This window comes from Oncorhynchus gorbuscha, linkage group LG04, assembly GCF_021184085.1.
Source record: "Oncorhynchus gorbuscha isolate QuinsamMale2020 ecotype Even-year linkage group LG04, OgorEven_v1.0, whole genome shotgun sequence".
NCBI classification, from domain to species: domain Eukaryota; kingdom Metazoa; phylum Chordata; class Actinopteri; order Salmoniformes; family Salmonidae; genus Oncorhynchus; species Oncorhynchus gorbuscha.
In genome coordinates this window covers 71082923-71106321 of record NC_060176.1, presented here as the reverse complement: position 1 = coordinate 71106321, position 23399 = coordinate 71082923, and the positions used below count along the sequence as shown (strand labels likewise).

General features: G+C 48.3%; 1 protein-coding gene across 1 annotated transcript in view; it reads right to left on the bottom strand.

Annotated features, from left to right (window-relative positions):
• LOC124034600 (multiple C2 and transmembrane domain-containing protein 1-like) overlaps window positions 1-23399 on the bottom strand; it is a 231809-nt gene that overhangs the window by 22398 nt on the left and 186012 nt on the right. Inside the window, exon 17 of the mRNA XM_046348001.1 lies at window positions 16317-16373. Coding sequence (XP_046203957.1) covers window positions 16317-16373 — 57 coding nt within the window. The remainder of the gene's footprint in view (window positions 1-16316; window positions 16374-23399) is intronic.

Sequence of the window (23399 nt, the reverse complement as noted above, 5' to 3'; positions counted from 1 at the left end):
GTAATCCTTGGGTGAATATCTTTTTTCCCCCTCCCTCTCTTTTCATAACCACATAAATATCTGTTTAACCGGTCCCCGAGATGCACGGCACGTTCTCCCCCCTAATCAAGCAGCGCTCACTCGCAGACACAAAGAGCCCTGGAAGGCATACAGGATCTCACAGTTCCTTAACAGGGGAGGGGGGGTTGCTTCGACAGAGCCAAAGTCAAACTCCAGTAAACTGTGGCAGTTGAAGGTGGACCGTGCAGATGCCACGGTCTCTCATTCTAAATGAGGCTTTTCACCGAGCCCGTTCCCATGGCGAGGGTCGCTGTGACGACTGAGGATAAATATACACATAAGTACATAAAGGGGAGTATGTGGAAGGAGGTGGAGGAGGTTGATTTTCAGGTTGACCTCTACATCCCATGACTCCATCCTAAAAGGCTCCATCCTAAAAGGCCTGGTGTCTGTGTTTGTGTGTTATGTGTGTGTGGGCGTGTGTTTGTGTGTTTATGTGTGTGTTTGTGTCTTTACGTGTCTGTGTACTCTTCTAATGGGGCCAGGTAGTGCTGCCATGATCACCTTTCCCATCTCCCAATGGGGCCTCTCACCTCAGCCAACCAGCCTCTCCATCAGACAGACTCAAGGTCGGCACAGTGGCCCTGGACCCACCTCCACCCATCTCCACCATCCAACCCCCTCACCCTACCACGTTCCCCCCCGCCTGCCCCCACCCCTGCCCCCATCCCCTTGCTCTCTTTCCCTGTTCTCTCCAGGTTCCCGGGTGGCAGTTTGTGATGAATGGGACACCATTACTCTTCTCCTTTGTTGGCCTGGTTTAGCCGCTGCCCTCTTCCAAAAACAAGGCTGTCACATTCACAACATCCTCAGCACTACACTACGCTCAGCCCTCCTTTGTTCTCTGAGAACCCAGGTAAACGGAACAGGCATTTCAGGGAGGTATTAGTGATGTAGAGTAAAATATACTGTGTGCATAATAAGTCCAATAGCACAAAGACCATATTGGTATCTCAACCCTGATCGAGGCAAGCCACAGGTTGATGCTATGTTTTCAATTAAACCAACCCCATTCATCGGAGGGAACATGTCTGGCCTTCAAACAATGGGAGACATTTTTCCTATCACAAATTGACACATAACAAAAAGAAATGTATTATACACTATGGTGCAATATCAATGTAATATGACAGAGTAAGTCGTGCTGATAGTTCATTTGCTCTGATTCATCAACTTGCTTTACAAAATCAAGGCCAATTCATTCTGTCTTCATAACACCTGCAATGTCATTACGTATGTGCGGAGATAAAACAAGAGATCGGGACAATTGGAACATTTACGGATTTTGAAACGTTGTTTAAGAAAAAAGACCCATCACCACAAAGTGATGAGATTGTGCCTTCAAACGGAGAATAAAACATGCATCCTCAACGCTCATAACACATTTATGACTCTTGTTAAAAGAAAAGGAGCAACTGCCTCTTCCCATGTTCGACTTTGAGACACAGACACAGCAGCTGTCATGTGATGTGTTCCAGATTCCAGCCAATCAGAGGACAGAGCGTTAGAATTTGGCTGCTGGGGGGCAAGGAGACCCACAGCTGGGCTAAAACCATTGACAACTACGTGCTGTTTTCAAGGGATTGTTAAATATATTTGATAAATGATTTGGTTTTAATGTCATCACCCCTCGAAGAGCAGTCAGAACTACACATTTATGATTATTCCACATTTATCTTTCATCAGAGTTATACTGCAAGTAACTGCATGTTTTATGATCAGTAAACATCCATTGATCAAGTCATTTCAGATACAGTACATGTGGGTAGCATATCCATTTGCCATGTAGCTAGCTAAGCAAACCATGTGTCATTTAGCTTGCTTCATCAGAGATGAGGTTTTTGTAAAGAGCTTGACATCGGTCCTTGTCCCAAGTCCACGTCTTGGTAAAGTTGTCAGTCAGACTACTGTCATCACCACTATAGATGGCAAATCAAACAATATTTGGATATAGCCATCTAGATTATCCCCTGAAAGTTAGCTTGTTAACTAGCCATAATGACATCATCTGTTATTAGCTAGCTAGCCAATGGGATCCATCAATAAATGTAGCCTGTCATGTCTGTCAGCAGCAATCGTGATTTAACACTCTTAGAAACAATATCGAAGAGGGGATAAAGTTGGATCTACTTACCACTATATTTAGTCAACTGAACACAGTTTAGCTTGCAGAGCAAACATTATCAGCTGACAGTACATTGGCAAATGCGTCCTCAAATGAGCCCACAAAGGATGGGAAATGAACCTAAACCACTCATCAGTTATAGTTCACTTTATTTATATCACTCAAATACCCATTTAATAATGGCCAATATTGAGAGATATCATAAGGCTACCATACGTATCTGAAATGACACACTGATCATGAAACGTGCTGTATAACTCTGACGATAGAGATAAATGTGCACAATTGTTTTGCATGCAATTATCAGAAATGTGTAGTTCTGACTATGCTTTTCAAGAGGTGATGATATTACAACCACATAGTTAACATTTATTTAACAATCACTTGAAAACTGTATCCAGTGCTTTTAGCGGAGCTGGGGGACTCCTTGCCTCCCAGAGTCTGGATCATCTGGTGTGAAAGGTAGTTGATTAAAGGGTATTGACGTAAACTAGTAGGCTGTGGTAGAAGGCGTTTAGGTAGCTGTGGCTCCTGAGGACAGAGGACAGGGCCCTCTTGGGTTAGCAACGGTGCAGAATCACAGCCCCCTGATATGGCTTAGGCCTCTAAAGCTCTAAGCAAGTAGGCATACACAAGTGTGAACACACACGCACACACAAACACACAGCAAGAGCTCACCCATACAGCTAGCAAAGCATCCCAAGCGATGTAACGATTAGATAGAGGACTTGAGGTGCTTTTAGCTCCTGTGATCTGTCAATGGTCACCTAACTTAAAGTGGAACTGACAGCGTTATAACTACTTTGCAGATATGAAACAAACAGACAATCATAATATCAGTCAAAAACATCACATTTCCAGTTTATGCTATGGCACTTTCTAAAACATTTTCTGTCAAGCGAGCACTTAGATATGGTCATTTTCACATTTTCATAAATTCTTAGAATGTTTGGAAATGACACATACTAAGGCATTTGTGAAAATTCTACAGCAATAAAGAGTGGGAAAGACGGCGACTCGTTTGGACAATTAATAGACATTGCAGTACATATAACCAGAACCGGAGTCTATGCAGACCGGTGCGCTACAGCCAACCACAGCTACACTAAGCCTTTATGCAAACAAGTCATTTGCCACGCGGGCCTGCCATCATTCACTGTGAACTGGACTGTGTGTTTACAAGCAGTAAGGCCTGCTATCATTCACTGTGAACTGGACTGTGTGTTTACAAGCAGTAAGGCCTGCCATCATTCACTGTGAACTGGACTGTGTGTTTACAAGCAGTAAGGCCTGCCATCATTCACTGTGAACTGGACTGTGTGTTTACAAGCAGTAAGCCCTGCCATCATTCCCTGTGAACTGGACTGTGTGTTTACAGGCAGTAAGGCCTGCCATCATTCACTGTGAACTGGACTGTGTGTTTACAGGCAGTAAGGCCTGCCATCATTCACTTTGAACTGGACTGTGTGTTTACAGGCAGTAAGGCCTGCCATCATTCACTGTGAACTGGACTGTGTGTTTACAGGCAGTAAGGCCTGCCATCATTCACTGTGAACTGGACTGTGTGTTTACAAGCAGTAAGGTCTGCCATTATTCACTTTGAACTGGACTGTGTGTTTACAAGCAGTAAGGCCTGCCATCATTCACTTTGAACTGGACTGTGTGTTTACAAGCAGTAAGGTCTGCCATTATTCACTTTGAACTGGACTGTGTGTTTACAAGCAGTAAGGTCTGCCATTATTCACTTTGAACTGGACTGTGTGTTTACAGGCAGTAAGGCCTGCTATCATTCACTGTGAACTGGACTGTGTGTTTACAAGCAGTAAGGCCTGCCATCATTCACTTTGAACTGGACTGTGTGTTTACAAGCAGTAAGGTCTGCCATTATTCACTTTGAACTGGACTGTGTGTTTACAAGCAGTAAGGTCTGCCATTATTCACTTTGAACTGGACTGTGTGTTTACAGGCAGTAAGGCCTGCTATCATTCACTTTGAACTGGACTGTGTGTTTACAGGCAGTAAGGCCTGCCATCATTCACTGTGAACTGGACTGTGTGTTTACAGGCAGTCGCAACATCGTGACTTTAGATCATTAGAATACGTTCGCCAAAAGCCACAAAATATATCTAAATGGATTTCTGCAAATATGTAAACACCACGGGAGTCCTCTTAAATTTGGGAACTTTACAGTTGATCTGGCCCATTATGTGGTTCAACTCCCCTGTTCAACTCCCCTCTCCCCTGTCACAGAGGATGCAGTGCATGCTATGGTTGTACCAGTATCATTGTCTCTTTCAGTCTCTCTTTCCTTACTGGGAGGTATCCTATATTCCTGCAGTAATATAAGAGGGGGCACCTTTCCATGCTGGACCACCTCACCCCCCCCCACCACCCCATGAAGGGGACAGGGTTGGGGCGGAGTGAGGGATAACGACCGTGCGTGTGTGTTTTTAACGGAGCGAGCGTGTAAGTGAGACGAGGACAGGGACAGACAGTACACAGAGATCCTTGCAGGCGGAGCGGCTGGACAGACGAACGATGTGCTATAGAAGCCAGACAGAGACACCGGCAAGGCCAGGGGCATGGCCACACTTACCAACATCACCCGTATCCACTCAAAGTGCCAGGAAGCCAACATATCCTCGAGGATATGGCTTTCAGGCAGTCGCCCGTCCTCCGAAGGGCCGGGTCTAGGCACCTTGTGGGTCAGAATAGATCAAGAGTTTTTTTTTAACCAGGGACACAATGGAAGGGTTAAAACAAGGCTGAGAAGCAGACATCTAGGGGGAATAGGTGTGAGAGAGGTTCAAACAAGGCTGAGCAGCTGACATCTGGGGTAATAGGAGGGAGAGGGGTTAAAACAAGGCTGAGCAGCTGACATCTAGGGGATATAGGAGGGAGAGGGGTTAAAACAAGGCTGAGCAGCAGACATCTAGGGGATATAGGAGGGAGAGGGGTTAAAACAAGGCTGAGCAGCAGACATCTAGGGGATATAGGAGGGAGAGGGGTTAAAACAAGGCTGAGCAGCAGACATCTAGGGGATATGAGGGAGAGGGGTTAAAACAAGGCTGAGCAGCAGACATCTAGGGGATATAGGAGGGGGGGGTTAAAACAAGGCTGAGCAGCAGACATCTAGGGGATATAGGAGGGAGAGGGGTTAAAACAAGGCTGAGCAGCAGACATCTAGGGGATATAGGAGGAAGAGGGGTTAAAACAAGGCTGAGCAGCAGACATCTAGGGGATATAGGAGGGAGAGGGGTTAAAACAAGGCTGAGCAGCTGACATCTGGGGGAATATGAGGGAGAGGGTTAAAATAAGGCTGAGTAGCTGACATCTGGGGAGTTAAAACAAGAAGCAGACATCTAGGGATATAGGAGGGAGAGGGGTAGGAGGGAGAGGGGATAAAACAAGGCTGAGCAGCTGACATCTAGGGGGAATAGGAGGGAGAGGGGTTAAAACAAGGCTGAGCAGCAGACATCTAGGGGATATAGGAGGGAGAGGGGTTAAAACAAGGCTGAGCAGCTGACATCTGGGGGAATATGAGGGAGAGGGTTAAAATAAGGCTGAGTAGCTGACATCAAGGGGGAATAGGAGGGAGAGGGGTTAAAACAAGGCTGAGCAGCAGACATCTAGGGGATATAGGAGGGAGAGGGGTTAAAACAAGGCTGAGCAGCAGACATCTAGGGGATATAGGAGGGGGGGGGTTAAAACAAGGCTGAGCAGCAGACATCTAGGGGATATAGGAGGGAGAGGGGTTAAAACAAGGCTGAGCAGCAGACATCTAGGGGATATAGGAGGAAGAGGAGTTAAAACAAGGCTGAGCAGCAGACATCTAGGGGATATCGGAGGGAGAGGGGTTAAAACAAGGCTGAGCAGCAGACATCTGAGCAGCAGACATCTAGGGGATATAGGAGGGAGAGGGGTTAAAACAAGGCTGAGCAGCAGACATCTAGGGGATATAGGAGGGAGAGGGGTTAAAACAAGGCTGAGCAGCAGACATCTAGGGGATATAGGAGGGAGAGGGGTTAAAACAAGGCTGAGCAGCTGACGTCTAGGGGATATCAGAGGGAGAGGGGTTAAAACAAGGCTGAGCAGCAGACATCTAGGGGATATCAGAGGGAGAGGGGTTAAAACAAGACTGATCAGCAGACATCTAGGGGATATAGGAGGGAGAGGGGTTAAAACAAGGCTGAGCAGCAGACATCTAGGGGATATCGGAGGGAGAGGGGTTAAAACAAGGCTGAGCAGCAGACATCTAGGGGATATAGGAGGGAGAGGGGTTAAAACAAGGCTGAGCAGCAGATATCTAGGGGATATCGGAGGGAGAGGGGTTAAAACAAGGCAGAGCAGCAGACGTCTAGGGGATATAGGAGGGAGAGAGGTTAAAACAAGGCTGAGCAGCAGACATCTAGGGGATATAGGAGGAAGAGGAGTTAAAACAAGGCTGAGCAGCAGACATCTAGGGGATATCGGAGGGAGAGGGGTTAAAACAAGGCTGAGCAGCAGACATCTAGGGGATATCGGAGGGAGAGGGGTTAAAACAAGGCTGAGCAGCAGACATCTAGGGGATATAGGAGGGAGAGGGGTTAAAACAAGGCTGAGCAGCAGACATCTAGGGGATATAGGAGGGAGAGGGGTTAAAACAAGGCTGAGCAGCAGACATCTAGGGGATATCAGAGGGAGAGGGGTTAAAACAAGGCTGAGCAGCAGACATCTAGGGGATATAGGAGGGAGAGGGGTTAAAACAAGGCTGAGCAGCAGACATCTAGGGGATATCAGAGGGAGAGGGGTTAAAACAAGGCTGAGCAGCAGACATCTAGGGGATATAGGAGGGAGAGGGGTTAAAACAAGGCTGAGCAGCAGACATCTAGGGGATATAGGAGGGAGAGGGGAAAATAATCCACCTGATGTGTTAGAAAAAATGGCAAACAATGTAGCACACTGCTGAACAAGACAATACACTTTCCCCCCCTCCTTTTGTTTTTTTTCTTTCCCCCTCTATTAGCCAAACATTTTAAAATGCAGTTCCTCTGAGCATCTTTGGGAAAAAAAGGTGGGTGAAAAAAATACATGAAAAAAATAGGCAGAAAAGTGAAAAGCGTATTTTACAGCGTGAAGCTTTTCATCCTTCAGAGGCAGGGAGAAGAAAAGAACTCCAAGCAGCTCAAACTTTTTTTTTCTCCCATTCTCCTCTGCATTAAAAAAATGCCTGAACGTGTTACCTGAGGACACGCATGGCGAATCACAAGTCCAATAGCCCCAAAGCAACTTTTCAGTCACACTTTTTAGAGTATTAAAAATAATCCCTGCGTACTCTTTAGACCAATTACATCAGAGCGTGCAGCTATCGGCAGATCTGCGTGCTGCTGTGACTCTGGCGGCTCCTGCTATCTGCAGATAAGCACCAGCTACCTCCATGCCCAGATCCACACTGTCACAATGCTACCCGAACCAGGATCAGATCTTGCAGAATTACACAGTGCTGAGAGGTTACCTGCGTTTTCCTCTAATGTCAGGGAGACAGGGAGAAAACAGATCAAGAAAGAGAGGGAAAGGGAAGGGAAGGATAGAAAGAGCAGCACAGAAACAACGAGAGTACAGAGAGAGAAAACGAGAGATAGACGGAGAAGAAGAAGAGTGAGAGAGAGAGAGGGGTAACGATAGATGTGAAATGAGGTGCAGCGTATTAAGGTTTTGCTGTTAAGCCCAGGGGTCATAGGAATGGGAGTGTGTTGCTATGGTGCCCCGGGTGTTGACGTAGCAATACAGCAGTGGTTAATACCCAGGCACCTGCCAGGCCATCGATAAACACAGAGCTGCTATCAGGCTGCCACAGCTGCCTTTGCACCCTCATTAGATCCTCCACGTGGTAATGGCAAAGAGATTAGCAACTTTTTATTAGTAGATAGAATCTTCCTATTCTCGCCTAAACAGCATAGCAGTCATATCACTTGATTTTCTTCTTTCTCTCTGATTGATTGTCAGGCGGAACCCACTGAAAGCCCCCATTGATTTCTTGTGTTTTTAACAAAACACAAGAAATTAATAAGACAAATAGTGTTTTACGTGAATTATACTGAACAATGTTGCAGTGGGTTCCCTGTGTGTGTGTTCCCCGTCCAGTAGGGTGTGTGTGTGTGTGTGTGTGTGTGTGTGTGTGTGTGTGTGTGTGTGTGTGTGTGTGTGTGTGTGTGTGTGTGTGTGTGTGTGTGTGTGTGTGTGTGTGTGTGTGTGTGTGTGTGTGTGTGTGTGTGTGTGTGTGTGTGTGTGTGTGTGATTCTCCTTCTGGGAGAGGGATGATTAAAAGCCTGTCTCAGCACTACAGAGTTGAAGGATTAAAATATAAAGAGATGACTAGAGAGAGGCAGCTTTTCATCTTTCAAGAGATCCTTACTTTAACTTAGCATATTCATCACAACTGAATCCCCATGGATGTTAGAATGAATAGTAGAGAAATGTCTGTGTTATTCACACTGTGCATCTGTCTATACAGTAATGCCTAGGAAGCATAATGGGGAAAGAGGATAGACAAGTGTTTAACAATCGGAGAATCTATACTGTACATACACCTAATAATACATTTAGTTTTAGCCTAAAGAAGAATGTTTCAAATGTTAATGAGTCAACAAAGCAAGAAACAAACAATGCTTTGTAGAGACGATACCACTCAGGGTACCTCACTGTAACATGTGACCTACAGCAGACAAAGTTCTGTCCTGGTATGTTTCCAAACCAAGCCTGGAGTGTACGTACAGGCCTGTATATGTACCATACACATTCAAATACTCTAAAGGACACAGAGAGTACACCCAGTATCACACAGAGAGAGACACAGGGAGGAAGCGAGAGACACCGGGAGGAAGAGAGAGACACCGGGAGGAGAGAGACACAGGGAGGAAGAGAGAGACACAGGGAGGAAGAGAGAGACACAGGGAGGAAGAGAGAGACACATGGAGGAAGAGAGAGACACTGGGAGGAAGAGAGAGACACCGGGAGGAAGAGAGAGACACCGGGAGGAAGAGAGAGACACCGGGAGGAAGAGAGAGACACCGGGAGGAAGAGAGAGACACCGGGAGGAAGAGAGAGAGACACCGGGAGGAAGAGAGAGACACCGGGAGGAAGAGAGAGAGACACCGGGAGGAAGAGAGAGACACCGGGAGGAAGAGAGAGAGACACCGGGAGGAAGAGAGAGAGACACCGGGAGGAAGAGAGAGAGACACCGGGAGGAAGAGAGAGACACCGGGAGGAAGAGAGAGAGACACCGGGAGGAAGAGAGAGAGACACCGGGAGGAAGAGAGAGAGACACCGGGAGGAAGAGAGAGAGACACCGGGAGGAAGAGAGAGACACTGGGAGGAAGAGAGAGACACAGGGAGGAAGAGAGAGACACCGGGAGGAAGAGAGAGAGACACCGGGAGGAAGAGAGAGAGACACCGGGGGGAAGAGAGAGAGACACCGGGAGGAAGAGAGAGAGACACCGGGAGGAAGAGAGAGAGACACCGGGAGGAAGAGAGAGACACAGGGAGGAAGAGAGAGACACAGGGAGGAAGAGAGAGAGACACAGGGAGGAAGAAAGAGACACAGGGAGGAAGAGAGAGACACCGGGAGGAAGAAAGAGACACCGGGAGGAAGAGAGAGACAAAGGGAAGAAGATAGAGACACAGGGAGGAAGAGAGAGACACAGGGAAGAAGATGGAGACACTGGGAGGAAGAGAGAGACACAGAGAAGGGAGAGACACCGGGAGGGAGAGAGAGAGACAGGGAAGGGAGAGGAAGAGAGAGACACCGGGAGGAAGAGAGAGACACAGGGAGGGGAGAGGAAGAGAGGGAAGATGGAATGGGATGAAGATAGAAAAAGGTAAGGGGAGGGAGGGAGAGAGAGAGGAAGGGAGAACGCTGACATCTGTAGTAGAGGTGTGTGAGTGTGGTAAGCTTGTGAGCAGGACATGATTGCAGTGTGTGTCCTATCTGGCTATCGGTGGTCCTAAGGCGAGGCGAGAGCTACTCCAGTGACCAGCCATGGTAGTGAGTGTAATCTCAGAGCTCCTCCAGCTCGCTTTCGCTCCCCCTCCCCCTCCACCCTCTGGGATACAGGGCTATCACACACATCACAGCACAGTGTGCGCATACATACACCACACACACACAAACTAAGACACAGAAACACACAGACCCTGGAGGTAACTACCTTACTCCAGCTCTGGACAGCAGGCTGTGTAAGACAAGGCTACAACATAGAAGTCATTCAGCCCCTACAGATAATACTGTTGACTCTGTCATATACCTACACCTGTACAGTATGTCAGCTTCAGATCGACCTATACGTTTTCATCAAATATTGCAAGCGGTATGTGCATTTGTGTGGGTGTGTGTCTGTCTGAAGAATGATGTCTGTTTATTAAGCATACATGTATTCTCTCTCTCTCTCTCGATGAGTGAGCAGACGGCGGTGTGTGTGTGTCTACTGGGAGTGCGGTGGCGGCGTGTTAGCCCCCTGGATCCCCTGTGGTGTGGGCCTGTCTGGTAGGTGACAGGCAGGGACCCAGAGAGATATGGACGCAGGGAGGGAAGCAGGAAGGGGGAGGGGGAGGCAAGCATGCAGGAGGAGGATGCGGACGAAGATGAGGAGGAAGAAGATGAGAAGGAGGAGGAGGAGGAGGGAAACACAGAGGTGATCTCCATTCTTTCTTTTCCCCTTCAGATACCATCTTGGGTTTAACAACTGAGCCGTCCACATCAATTAGCCTGGACTTTGGACTTACGAGTGTAAGTGACTAATATCAGCATTGGCTCAGAAGAAAGACACTTTTCACGATTGCCCAACAATCTGTTAAGTGAATAAACATGTGGTGGCCTATGTAAAGCCCTCAAGGGGTCCTTTCCCCAATGAAAAACAGGTGCTCCACTTTTTGCCATGTAATACCCAATTTAGCCCTGGGAGCAAAGGTTATCCAGCTAATAGCTAGCTGCCTAGTGGCGTACAGGGAAGAGCAGAACACACGGCCAGAACTGAACATCTGGGACGGATTGCACATACTTGCAACATATGCTTCAGGTTCAATTAAAATGAGGCCTCGGCCCATTTATTAATCTTTTTTTCTACCTCCGAGTCGTAAAAAAAAGGCCTCCTCTGACCTGACCTTAATATTTTACAATTTGAGCAAAGAAAAGAGGTAATGAGAGTGTCAGGTCACTTCAATTCCTAACAGAGGGAGTAGTAAAGACATTTGTTCACCCTCAAAACTCCATTTGATGTGCACTTAACCAGGGATGAGGGGGGAAAAAGAAGGTTTGGGAATAAATGAGAAGGGGGGGAATGAATGGAGGCGGGAGGGTGGTTGGGGGAAAGAGATATTGGAGAAATAAAGAAGAAAAATACCCCCTTTCAACTTCCCTACACATCAAATGGAATGTTTACAGTTGAGGGGAGCAATAGATCAAAATGTATGAAGCCAGAGTTGGTCAATACAAGCCTTTGTGGTCGCCTTGCTATCCGGCTCCCCAGCCCTGTGTGCAGAAAGAGGAGGGCCCTCTTATGTGAAATAATCACCTAAGGACTCAATCTGACATTGGTCCCGAGCTGCAGCTCCCTCATTTCAATATGAAAGTTGAAATGTATTTCTTTCTATAATGTGCACCTTTTCAAACGCCTGTTTTCTTTCTGAGGGGAGAAAATGCAGAAAAATAAGAGGAGAGAGATATAAAGAGGGGAAAAGTTTCAAGGTTTTCTAACGCACATCTTCAATTGTTGCCCCGTACATTGTAGCCTTGGCACTTCGCTGCCACGGAACTTTTCCGTCAGAGCCACTGGAGGACAATGAGGGATGGAAATGCAGAGACGCATGTGGACTGACTACTCATAACCATAATATCGTCTTTTTTAACCCTGTGAACTCACATTGGCACTTAATTCAAAGCCTAAAATAACTCCTCTCAAAATTAAAAGACTTCAGGCTATATCATTTTAGATAGCAAATTGCTTAGTCAAACACCCCATAGAATTACCATAAAAATAACAGACTGAACAGATTTTGCCAAAAGTGGTGCCAAGAGATACTAAACGAAGCAGATGAAATTCTAATTGGTCTTGGTGTTGGACACAGAATAACCAAGAAACGGCATTAGTCCCAAGTGTGTAGATAAAGCACACCGTGCCATGCAGGGCCGTTCACCTCATAGGAAGACAGAGGAAGAGTAAATAGCCGTACAGCACACTTTACTTCTGAAATAAAACAGAAAGTGGGGAATGGTTACTTTAGATTTGGTTGAGTCAATAGGATTCTACTATGTTGTCTTTTGTTTATCCAATCAATGTATTGAGGTGCTATGGAAACCCTGTGGCCAGCTGATAATATCAAATGTCAGAACCTGTACGGGTGAAGTTGAACCATGCTGATTAGGACTAGAAGGGACCAGGAAGTTACAAGCTGGTATGGCTACTCACTGCCACTGTGTAAACGAGCCAGATAACCACTAAAGCAGCCACCTGTTTTTACCTGATAGCTGCTGTTTTATTACTTGGACAATGAGAAGATGGAACCCGGGTCTGGAGTGATGCATCTATCTTTAACGAGTGCGCTGAGAGACGAGAAGCAAATACCGGGAGTGTTTTAAGAACTAAACAGAATAATAAACACGAAACCCAAACAACGCACCGACATGAAACAGAGTCAATAACCCCTGGGGAAAGAACGCGGGAACCTGTCACGCCAACTGGGGCGCGGGAACCTGTCACGCCAACTGGGGCGCGGGAACCTGTCGAGCCGGCTGGGACGTGGGAACCTGTCGAGCTGGCTGGGGCGCGGGAACCTGTCAAGCCGGCTGGGGGGCGCAGGAACCTAACAGACCGGCTGAGGCGCAGGAACCTGACAGACCGGCTGAGGCATGAGAGCCTGGCAAGCCGGTGGAAGCAGGGATCCAGCAGAGGCATGAAAGCCAGACAAGCCAGCTGAGGCAGGGGAGCCTAGCGATCCATCAGAGGCATGAAAGCCAGACAAGCCAGCTGAGGCAGGGGAGCCTAGCGATCCATCAGAGGCATGAAAGCCAGACAAGCCAGCTGAGGCAGGGGAGCCTAGCGATCCATCAGAGGCATGAAAGCCAGACAAGCCAGCTGAGGCAGGGGAGCCTGGCGATCCATCAGAGGCATGAAAGCCAGACAAGCCAGCTGAGGCAGGGGAGCCTGGCGATCCATCAGAGGCATGAAAGCCAGACAAGCCAGCTGAGGCAGGGGAGCCTAGCGATCCATCAGAGGCATGAAAGCCAGACAAGCCAGCTGAGGCAGGGGAGCCTGGCGATCCATCAGAGGCATGAAAGCCAGACAAGCCAGCTGAGGCAGGGGAGCCTGGCGATCCATCAGAGGCATGAAAGCCAGACAAGCCAGCTGAGGCAGGGGAGCCTGGCGATCCATCAGAGGCATGAAAGCCAGACAAGCCAGCTGAGGCAGGGGAGCCTAGCGATCCATCAGAGGCATGAAAGCCAGACAAGCCAGCTGAGGCAGGGGAGCCTGGCGATCCATCAGAGGCATGAAAGCCAGACAAGCCAGCTGAGAGCTTGACGAGCCGGCTGAGAGCCTGTAGTGGCTCCCGGAACTGACGTCATTGACACTGACATAAAAAAGAAAATTAAAAATTAAAAACACTGCCTGATGTTTCCCTTAGGTGAGTTGTTATTCTGTAATAAGTGCGCTGAGAGTCAGGAAGCAAGTACAGGGAGTGAGTGTTTTAATAAATAAACCAAATAATAAACACGAAACACAAACAACGCACCGAAATGAAACAGAGTCAATAACACCTGGGGAAAGAACCAAGGGGAGTGATAAAGGGAAGACAATCAAGGAATTGATGGAGTCCAGGTGAGTATCATGAGGTGCAGGTGCGCTTGACGATGGTGACAGGTGTGCGGGATAATCAGCAGCCTGATGACCAAGAGGCCAGAGGGGGAGTATACGTGACACTATCACTGCGATGCAGTGCTTTAGACTCCTGCGCCACTCAAGGAACCACACAAGGAACAATGCAGAGAAATAGAGTTAAGAAAATATTAGAAAAGTATAAAATAAAAAGTAACATTAAATTAACATTAGCGAGTCTATATACTGTACAGGGGGTACTGGTACCGAGTCAATGTGTGGGGGTACAGGTTAGTCGAGGTCATTTGTACATGTAGGTTGGGGTAAAGTGACCATGCTTAGATAATAAACAGCAAGTAGCAGGAATGTAAAAACAAAGTAAAAAGTCCATGTAAATAGTCCGGGTGGCTATTTGATTAATTGTTCAGCAGTCTTATGGCTTGGGGGTAGAAGTTGTTAAGGAGCCTTTTGGACCTATACTTGGTGCTCCGGTACCGCTTGCCATGCGGTAACAGAAAGAACAGTCTATGACTCGGTTGACTGGAGCCTTTGACAGTATTTTGGGCCTTCCTCTGACACCCCAGAGTATATAGGTCCTGGATGGCAGGAAGCTTGTCCCCAGTGATGTACTGGGCCGTACGTACTACCCTCTGTAGCATCTTATGGTCAGATGCCGAGCAGTTGCCATATCAGACGGTGATGCAACCGCTCAGGATGCTCTCGATGGTGCAGCTGTAGAACCTTTTGAGGATCTGGGGATCCACGCCAAATCTTTTCAGTCTCCTGAGGGGGAAGAGGTGTTGTCGTGTCATGCCTTCTTCACAACTGTCTTAGTGTGTTTGGACCATGATAGTTCATTGGTTATGTGGACACCAATGAACTTGAAACTCTCAACCCGTCCCACTACAGCCCTGTCTATGTTAATGGGGGCCTGTTCGGCCCTCCTTTTCCTGTAGTCCACAATCAGCTCTTTTGTCTTGCTCACATTGAGGGAGAGGTTATTGTCCTGGCCCCACCCTGCCAGGTCACTGACCTCCTTCCTATAGGTTGTCTCATTGTTGTCAGTGATCAGGCCTACCACTGTTGTGTCATCAGCTAATTTAATGAGGGTGTTGGAGTTGTGCGAGGCCCCGCAGACATGGGTGAACAGGGAGTACAGGAAGGGACTAAGTACACACTCTTGAGGGGCCCCAGTGTTGAAGATCAGCATGGTAGCATGTGTTGTTACCTACCCTTACCATCAGTGGGCAGCCCGTCAGGAAGTCCAGGATCCGGCTGCAGAGGGAGCTGTTTAGTCACAGGGTCCTTAGCTTATTGATGAGCTTTGTGGGCACTATGGTGTTGAACGCTGAGCTGTAGGCAATGAACAGCAGTTTATTTTGTCCAGGTGGGAAAGGGCAGTGTGGAGTGCGATTGAGATTACGTCATCTGTAGATCTGTTGGGGCGGTATGCAAATTGCAGTGGGTCTTGGGTTTCTGGGATGATGGTGTTGATGTGAGTCATCACCAGCCTTTCAAAGCACTTCATGGCTACCGACGTGAGTGCCACGGGGCGGTAATCATTTAGGCAGGTTACCTTCACTTCCTTGGGCACAGGGACTATGGTGGTCTGCTTGAAACATGTAGGTATTACAGAGTCGGTCAGGGAGAGATTGAAAATCACAAATACTGACAACCATGATACTATGCATGACGAGGTTACAATGGGTAGAGAATGTACTGTACAGTGAGTATACCAAACATTTGGAACCCCCCACCCCGAAAGTGTTCCACAGGGATGCTGGCCCATGTCGACTCCAATGCTTCCCACAGTTGTCAAGTTGGCTGGATGTCCTTTGGGTGGTGGACCATTCTTGATACACACAGGAAACTGTTGAACGTGAAAAACCCAGCGGCATTGCCGTTCTTAATGTTTTGTACACTCAGTGTATGTCTGGACCCATTTCAGGAAGACAACTATCAATGTTCAAAGTGTGTGTGTGTGTTTGTGTTTGATAGAATATGTGCATGTGAGCATGTGTGTGTGTGTGTGTGTCCGTGCGTGCATGTGTGCAGATTTGAACGTGTAAATCTAAAGTACACATGCCATGTACGTGTTGGTATTTCCTGTGTGTGGAACACGGTCACCCCTGAGATGTCCTGTCCCTTGACAGACAGACAGACAGACAGACAGACAGACAGACAGACAGACAGACAGACAGACAGACAGACAGACAGACAGACAGACAGACAGACAGACAGACAGACAGACAGACAGACAGACAGACAGACAGAGATATAATTACCTTGTCATCTTTGTCATAGTCCTCATCCTCATTCTCCAGCAACTCCTCCATCGCTTGCTGCATGGTGGTTGCCACAGGAACAAGAGAAGAGAGAGACACAAATACATGCATTGCTTGGGGCAGACAGGCATTCTTATTCATTCTCATCCCTACAAATTGCACGATGCATACTGTACATGTACTGTATATATGGTTGATGTCAACACAAGGCAATACAGGGATGATTGTAGTCTCTTAGTCTTCCAGAGCAATCTGAACCCATCTCTAACCTACACCCAGTCCCCCAGCTCTCCCATTACTATAGGGGAGTAGAGAGGAGGGGTACGTAGAAGAGGGGCTTCAGAAGAGTAAGCCCAATAACAAAGAAGTGTAACCATGTGCTTCACTGGTCCAAAACCGATGAAACAACAGCCATTACAGCAGGCCACCAATCCCTCCAATTAAACCCGCCAAGTCTAGGACCAAAAGGCTCCTTAACTAAAAGCTTCTACCCTCAAGCCATAAGACTGATGAACAATTAATCAAATGGCCACCCGGACTAATACATTGAACCCCCCCTCCATTTATTTTGTACACTGCTGCTACTTGCTGTTTATTATCTACACATAGTCACTTTACCCCTACTTACAATTATTATTGTTATGTTATTGTGTTACTTTTTATACATTTTTTCTTTAGTCTATTTGGTAAATATTTTCTTAACTCTTCTTGACCTGCACTGTGTCACGCCCTGATCTGTTTCACCTGTCCTTGTGATTGTCTCCACCCCCCTCCAGTTGTCACCCATCTTCCTCATTATCCCCTGTGTATTTATACTTGTGTTCTCTGTTTGTCTGTTGCCAGTTCATCTTGTTTGTCAAGTTTTTCTCAGCTCCTGCTTTTCCCCAGTCTCTCTTTTTCTCGCCTTCCTGGTTTGGACCCTTGCCTGTCCGGACTCTGAGCCTGCCTGACCACTCTGCCTGCTCCTGACCCTGAGCCTGCTTGTCATCCTGTACCTTTGCCCCACCACTCTGGATAATCGACTCCTGCCAGCCTTGATCTGTCGTTTGCCTGCCCCTGTTGCTGTAATACACATTGTTACTTCAACACAGTCTGCACTTGGGTCTTACCTGAGACGTTATACACTGTTTGTTAAGGGCTTTAAGTAAGCATTTCACGATAAGGTCTACACTTGTTGTATTCGGCGCATGTGACAAATAAAGTTTGATTTGATTTGTTCCTGACCTGCGCTGCTGAGATACAGTCTTTCTTGAGGAATGGCCATCCAGGCTATGATTTCTCTCGCTTCCACTCTGACCCTGCTTAGAACAATGCCTTTTAATGCTTGTTCATGTTATTTTTTAACTTAAACTTTATGCCTTGTATGTGAATCCATTCATTTTACGTAGTAATTAAATACACTTGTATTTAGAATCCATTCTCAGACATTTCTTCACTGCATATTATTGGCTTTATAATATCATACATGATACATATTACTACACAATGTGTTAGAATCAACAACCATAAAGGAAGCACAAAAAAGAGATCATGGATTTTTCCAAACACAGCCTTTACTACAGTAGACAGCACACTATCATACTGTAGGCCCCATGCTATCTAAAACAGAGCTATCAACTATAGATAGGCATGACCCACAGAGACAGAGGGAATGATAGTCATTCCCCTGTTTTCTATTCCTCCTCCCGTCTAGTCTGCGGTAAAGAGAACAGCCTCGTTCACCGGTATGAATGAGTGTAAAATGTAAAATGTATAAACAACAGGAAGGACATGTCATCTCATCAGCCCTGATGATTTCCACAGCTAAACACTGTGTCTCCAGAAGACATCAATTACCAGCGCTGTGCCCCCCCCCCCCCATTTCTGTAATGACGAAGACTGTTTGTTTATCGTATCATTCAGCTGTTTATCCCCTTATCACATCGTCTGAATTACCATCATTACAACCCAACGCTTCAAAGACTCACTGATGACAGGATTGTGGAACGCTCACACCGCCTGCAATGCGCTTCAATCCAACACTTTACCAAAGGGGAAATTAACATAGTCATGGCGTTCAAATCTTCTGAACGGTACAGGTTATACTCACAGATTACAGAGGGTACATGTATATATACAACTATTCAGGTGAAATATGTCAAATACACAGCTTGGTGAAAGGTCTAAATAAAGTACAGACCATTTAGTGTGGAGTGGTGCTTGTGAACACATGCTCTGGAGGGCATGAGTCCTGCAGGGTTTATGTGTGTCTGGCTTGTTTAAAACCAGTTTATAGGGTCAGGGCCATGGCAAGCCATTTCCTCTGTTCAGTCATTAAGCCCCAGTAGGCCTCACATCCTGACACCTGTGTGCCCTAAAGGAGCAGGGAGCAGGCAGAGATATGGATGTACAGTAGGAAACTACAGCAGACGTTTTACTTGGCCTGCTGGCTGGGGGGAGGAGAGGGAATAGTAACACGACAGTGGATGTGGATACGTCGGACTACAACTCAGGGCTTGGATGGGACGATGAACCTGATGAACCTAAACACACACACACATATACACAGGGATAAACACACACACACGCACAGGGATAAACACACACACACGCACAGGGATAAACACACACACACGTACAAGGATAAACACACACACACATATACACAGGGATAAACACACACACACGCACAGGGATAAACACACACACACATATACACAGGGATAAACACACACACACGCACAGGGATAAACACACACACACGCACAGGGATAAACACACACACACGCACAAGGATAAACACACACACACAGGGATAAACACACACACACGCACAAGGATAAACACACACACACATATACACAGGGATAAACACACACACGCACAATGATAAACACACACACACGCACAGGGATAAACACACACACACATATACACAGGGATAAACACACACACGCACAGGGATAAACACACACACACATATACACAGGGATAAACACACACACACTAGACAAGATAGAAATCACACACACGCACAGGGATTTTCCAGGGATAAACAAACACACGCACATAAACCCCACACGCACAGGGATAAACACACACTCACCACACAGGGATCACACACACGCACAAGGATAAACACCACACCACAGGGATAAACACCCACACATATCTCTAAACCCACACACATACACGCCAGGGATAAACTGGGATAAACACACACACACTAGACAAGATAAAATCACACTATCTCATGCTCCCCTTTCTCCCCCCACCAAGAAAATAACCTTTCTTTCTCCTAACCTTTCGAATGATAGCCGCTAGTGGAATGATAGCCGCTAATGGAATGATAGCCGCTAGGGGAAGGATAGCCGCTAGGGGAATGATAGCCGATAGGGGAATGACAGCTGCTAGGGGAATGATAGCCGCTAGGGGAATGACAGCCGCTAGGGGAATGATAGCCTTAGGGGAATGACAGCCTTAGGGGAATGACAGTCGCTACGGGAATGACAGCCGCAAGGGGAATGATAGCCGCTAGGGGAATGATAGCCGCTAGGGGAATGACATCCGCTAGAGGAATGACAGCCGCTAGGGGAATGACAGCCGCTAGAGGAATGACAGCCGCTAGGGGAATGACAGCCTCAAGGGGAATGATAGCCGCTAGGGGAATGATAGCCGCTCAGGGAATGACAGCCGCTAGGGGAATGACAGCCGCTAGGGGAATGACAGCCGCTAGGGGAATGATAGCCGCTAGGGGAATGACAGCCGCTAGGGGAATGACAGCCGCTAGGGGAATGACAGCCGCTAGGAGAATGACAGCCTTAGGGGAATGATAGCCGCTAGGGGAATGACAGCCGCTATGGGAATGATAGCCGCTAGGGGAATGATAGCCGCTAGGGGAATGACAGCTTTAGGGGAATGACAGCCTTAGGGGAATGACAGCCGCTAGGGGAATGACAGCCGCTAGGAGAATGACAGCCGCTAGGGGAATGACAGCCGCTGGGGGAATGATAGCCGCTAGGGGAATGACAGCCGCTAGGGGAATGACAGCCTTAGGGGAATGATAGCCGCTAGAGAAATGATAGCCGCTAGGGGAATGACAGCCGCTAGGGGAATGATAGCCGCTAGGGAAATGATAGCCGCTAGGGGAATGACAGCCGCTAGGGGAATGATAGCCGCTAGGGGAATTGACGCCGAGACAGACATCCCAATGAACATAAAGGTATGTGTGGTAGAGGGAGAGGGCTGGTATGTGTGGTAGAGAGAGAGGGCTGGTCAGTGTGGTAGAGAGAGAGTGCTGGTCAGTGTGGTAGAGAGAGAGTGCTGGTCAGTGTGGTAGAGAGAGAGTGCTGGTCAGTGTGGTAGAGAGAGAGGGCTGGTCAGTGTGGTAAAGAGAGAGGGCTGGTATGTGTGGTAGAGAGGGCTGGTCAGTGTGGTAGAGAGAGAGGGCTGGTATGTGTGGTAGAGAGGGCTGGTCTGTGTGGTAGAGAGAGCTGGTCTGTGTGGTAGAGAGGGCTGGTATGTGTGGTAGAGAGAGAGGGCTGGTATGTGTGGTGGAGAGAGAGGGCTGGTATGTGTGGTAGAGAGAGAGGGCTGGTATGTGTGGTAGAGAGGGGCTGGTATGTGTGGTAGAGAGAGGGCTGGTATGAGTGGTAGAGAGAGGGCTGGTATGTGGTAGAGAGGGCTGGTATGAGTGTGGTAGAGAGAGAGGGCTGGTATGTGTGGTAGAGAGAGAGGGCTGGTATGTGTGGTAGAGAGGGGCTGGTATGTGTGGTAGAGAGAGAGGGCTGGTATGTGTGGTAGAGAGGGCTGGTCAGTGTGGTAGAGAGAGAGGGCTGGTATGTGTGGTAGAGAGAGAGGGCTGGTATGTGTGGTAGAGAGGGCTGGTCTGTATGGAAGAGAGAGAGGGCTGGTCAGTGTGGTAGAGAGAGAGGGCTGGTCAGTGTGGTAGAGAGAGAGGGCTGGTATGTGTGGTAGAGAGAGAGGGCTGGTATGTGTGGTAGAGAGGGCTGGTCTGTGTGGTAGAGAGGGCTGGTATGTGTGGTAGAGAGAGAGGGCTGGTATGTGTGGTAGAGAGGGCTGGTCAGTGTGGTTGAGAGAGAGGGCTGGTATGTGTGGTAGAGAGAGAGGGCTGGTATGTGTGGTAGAGAGGGCTGGTCTGTGTGGTAGAGAGGGCTGGTATGTGTGGTAGAGAGGGCTGGTCAGTGTGGTAGAGAGGGCTGGTATGTGTGGTAGAGAGAAAGGGCTGGTATGTGTGGTAGAGAGAGAGTGCTGGTCAGTGTGGTAGAGAGAGAGTGCTGGTCAGTGTGGTAGAGAGAGAGGGCTGGTCAGTGTGGTAGAGAGAGAGGGCTGGTATGTGTGGTAGAGAGGGCTGGTCAGTGTGGTAGAGAGAGAGGGCTGGTATGTGTGGTAGAGAGGGCTGGTCTGTGTGGTAGAGAGAGCTGGTCTGTGTGGTAGAGAGAGAGGGCTGGTATGTGTGGTAGAGAGAGAGGGCTGGTATGTGTGGTAGAGAGAGAGGGCTGGTATGTGTGGTAGAGAGAGAGGGCTGGTATGTGTGGTAGAGAGGGCTGGTATGTGTGGTAGAGAGAGAGGTCTGGTATGTGTGGTAGAGAGGGCTGGTCAGTGTGGTAGAGAGAGAGGGCTGGTATGTGTGGTAGAGAGAGAGGGCTGGTATGTGTGGTAGAGAGGGCTGGTCTGTGTGGTAGAGAGGGCTGGTCAGTGTGGTAGAGAGAGAGGGCTGGTATGTGTGGTAGAGAGAGAGGGCTGGTATGTGTGGTAGAGAGGGCTGGTCAGTGTGGTAGAGAGAGAGGGCTGGTATGTGTGGTAGAGAGAGAGGTCTGGTATGTGTGGTAGAGAGGGCTGGTCAGTGTGTGGTAGAGAGAGGGCTGGTATGTGTGGTAGAGAGAGTGGGCTGGTATGTGTGGTAGAGAGGGCTGGTCTGTATGGAAGAGAGAGAGGGCTGGTCAGTGTGGTAGAGAGAGAGGGCTGGTCAGTGTGGTAGAGAGAGAGGGCTGGTATGTGTGGTAGAGAGAGAGGGCTGGTATGTGTGGTAGAGAGGGCTGGTCTGTGTGGTAGAGAGGGCTGGTATGTGTGGTAGAGAGAGAGGGCTGGTATGTGTGGTAGAGAGGGCTGGTCAGTGTGGTTGAGAGTGGTAGAGGGCTGGTATGTGTGGTAGAGAGAGGGGCTGGTATGTGTGGTAGAGAGGGCTGGTCTGTGGCTGGTAGAGAGGGCTGGTATGTGTGGTAGAGAGGGCTGGTAGAGTGTGGGTAGAGAGAGAGGGCTGGTATGTGTGGTAGAGAGAGAGGCTGGTATGTGTGGTAGAGAGGGCTGGTCTGTGTGGTAGAGAGGGCTGGTATGTGTGGTAGAGAGAAAGGGCTGGTATGTGTGGTAGAGAGAGAGGGCTGGTATGTGTGGTAGAGAGGGCTGGTATGTGTGGTAGAGAGGGCTGGTCTGTGTGGTAGAGAGGGCTGGTATGTGTGGTAGAGAGAGGGCTGGTATGAGTGGTAGAGAGGGCTGGTATGAGTGGTAGAGAGAGAGGGCTGGTATGTGTGGTAGAGAGAGGGCTGGTATGGGTGGTAGAGAGGGCTGGTATGTGTGGTAGAGAGGGCTGGTCTGTGTGGTAGAGAGTGGTAGAGAGGGCTGGTATGAGTGGTAGAGAGGGCTGGTATGTGTGGTAGAGAGAGAGGGCTGGTATGTGTGGTAGAGAGAGGGCTGGTATGAGTGGTAGAGAGAGGGCTGGTATGAGTGGTAGAGAGAGGGCTGGTATGAGTGGTAGAGAGAGGGCTGGTATGTGTGGTAGAGAGAGAGGGCTGGTATGGGTGGTAGAGAGAGACGGGCTGGTATGGGTGGTAGAGAGAGGGCTGGTATGGGTGGTAGAGAGAAGGCTGGTCTGTGTGGTAGAGAGGGCTGGTATGGGTGGTAGAGAAAAGGCTGGTCTGTGTGGTAGAGAGAGGGCTGGTATGGGTGGTAGAGAGAGATGGCTGGTATGGGTGGTAGAGAGGGTTGGTCTGTGTGGTAGAGAGAGGGCTGGTATGGGTGGTAGAGAGAGAGGGCTGGTATGGGTGGTAGAGAGAGAGGGCTGGTATGGGTGGTAGAGAGAGAGGG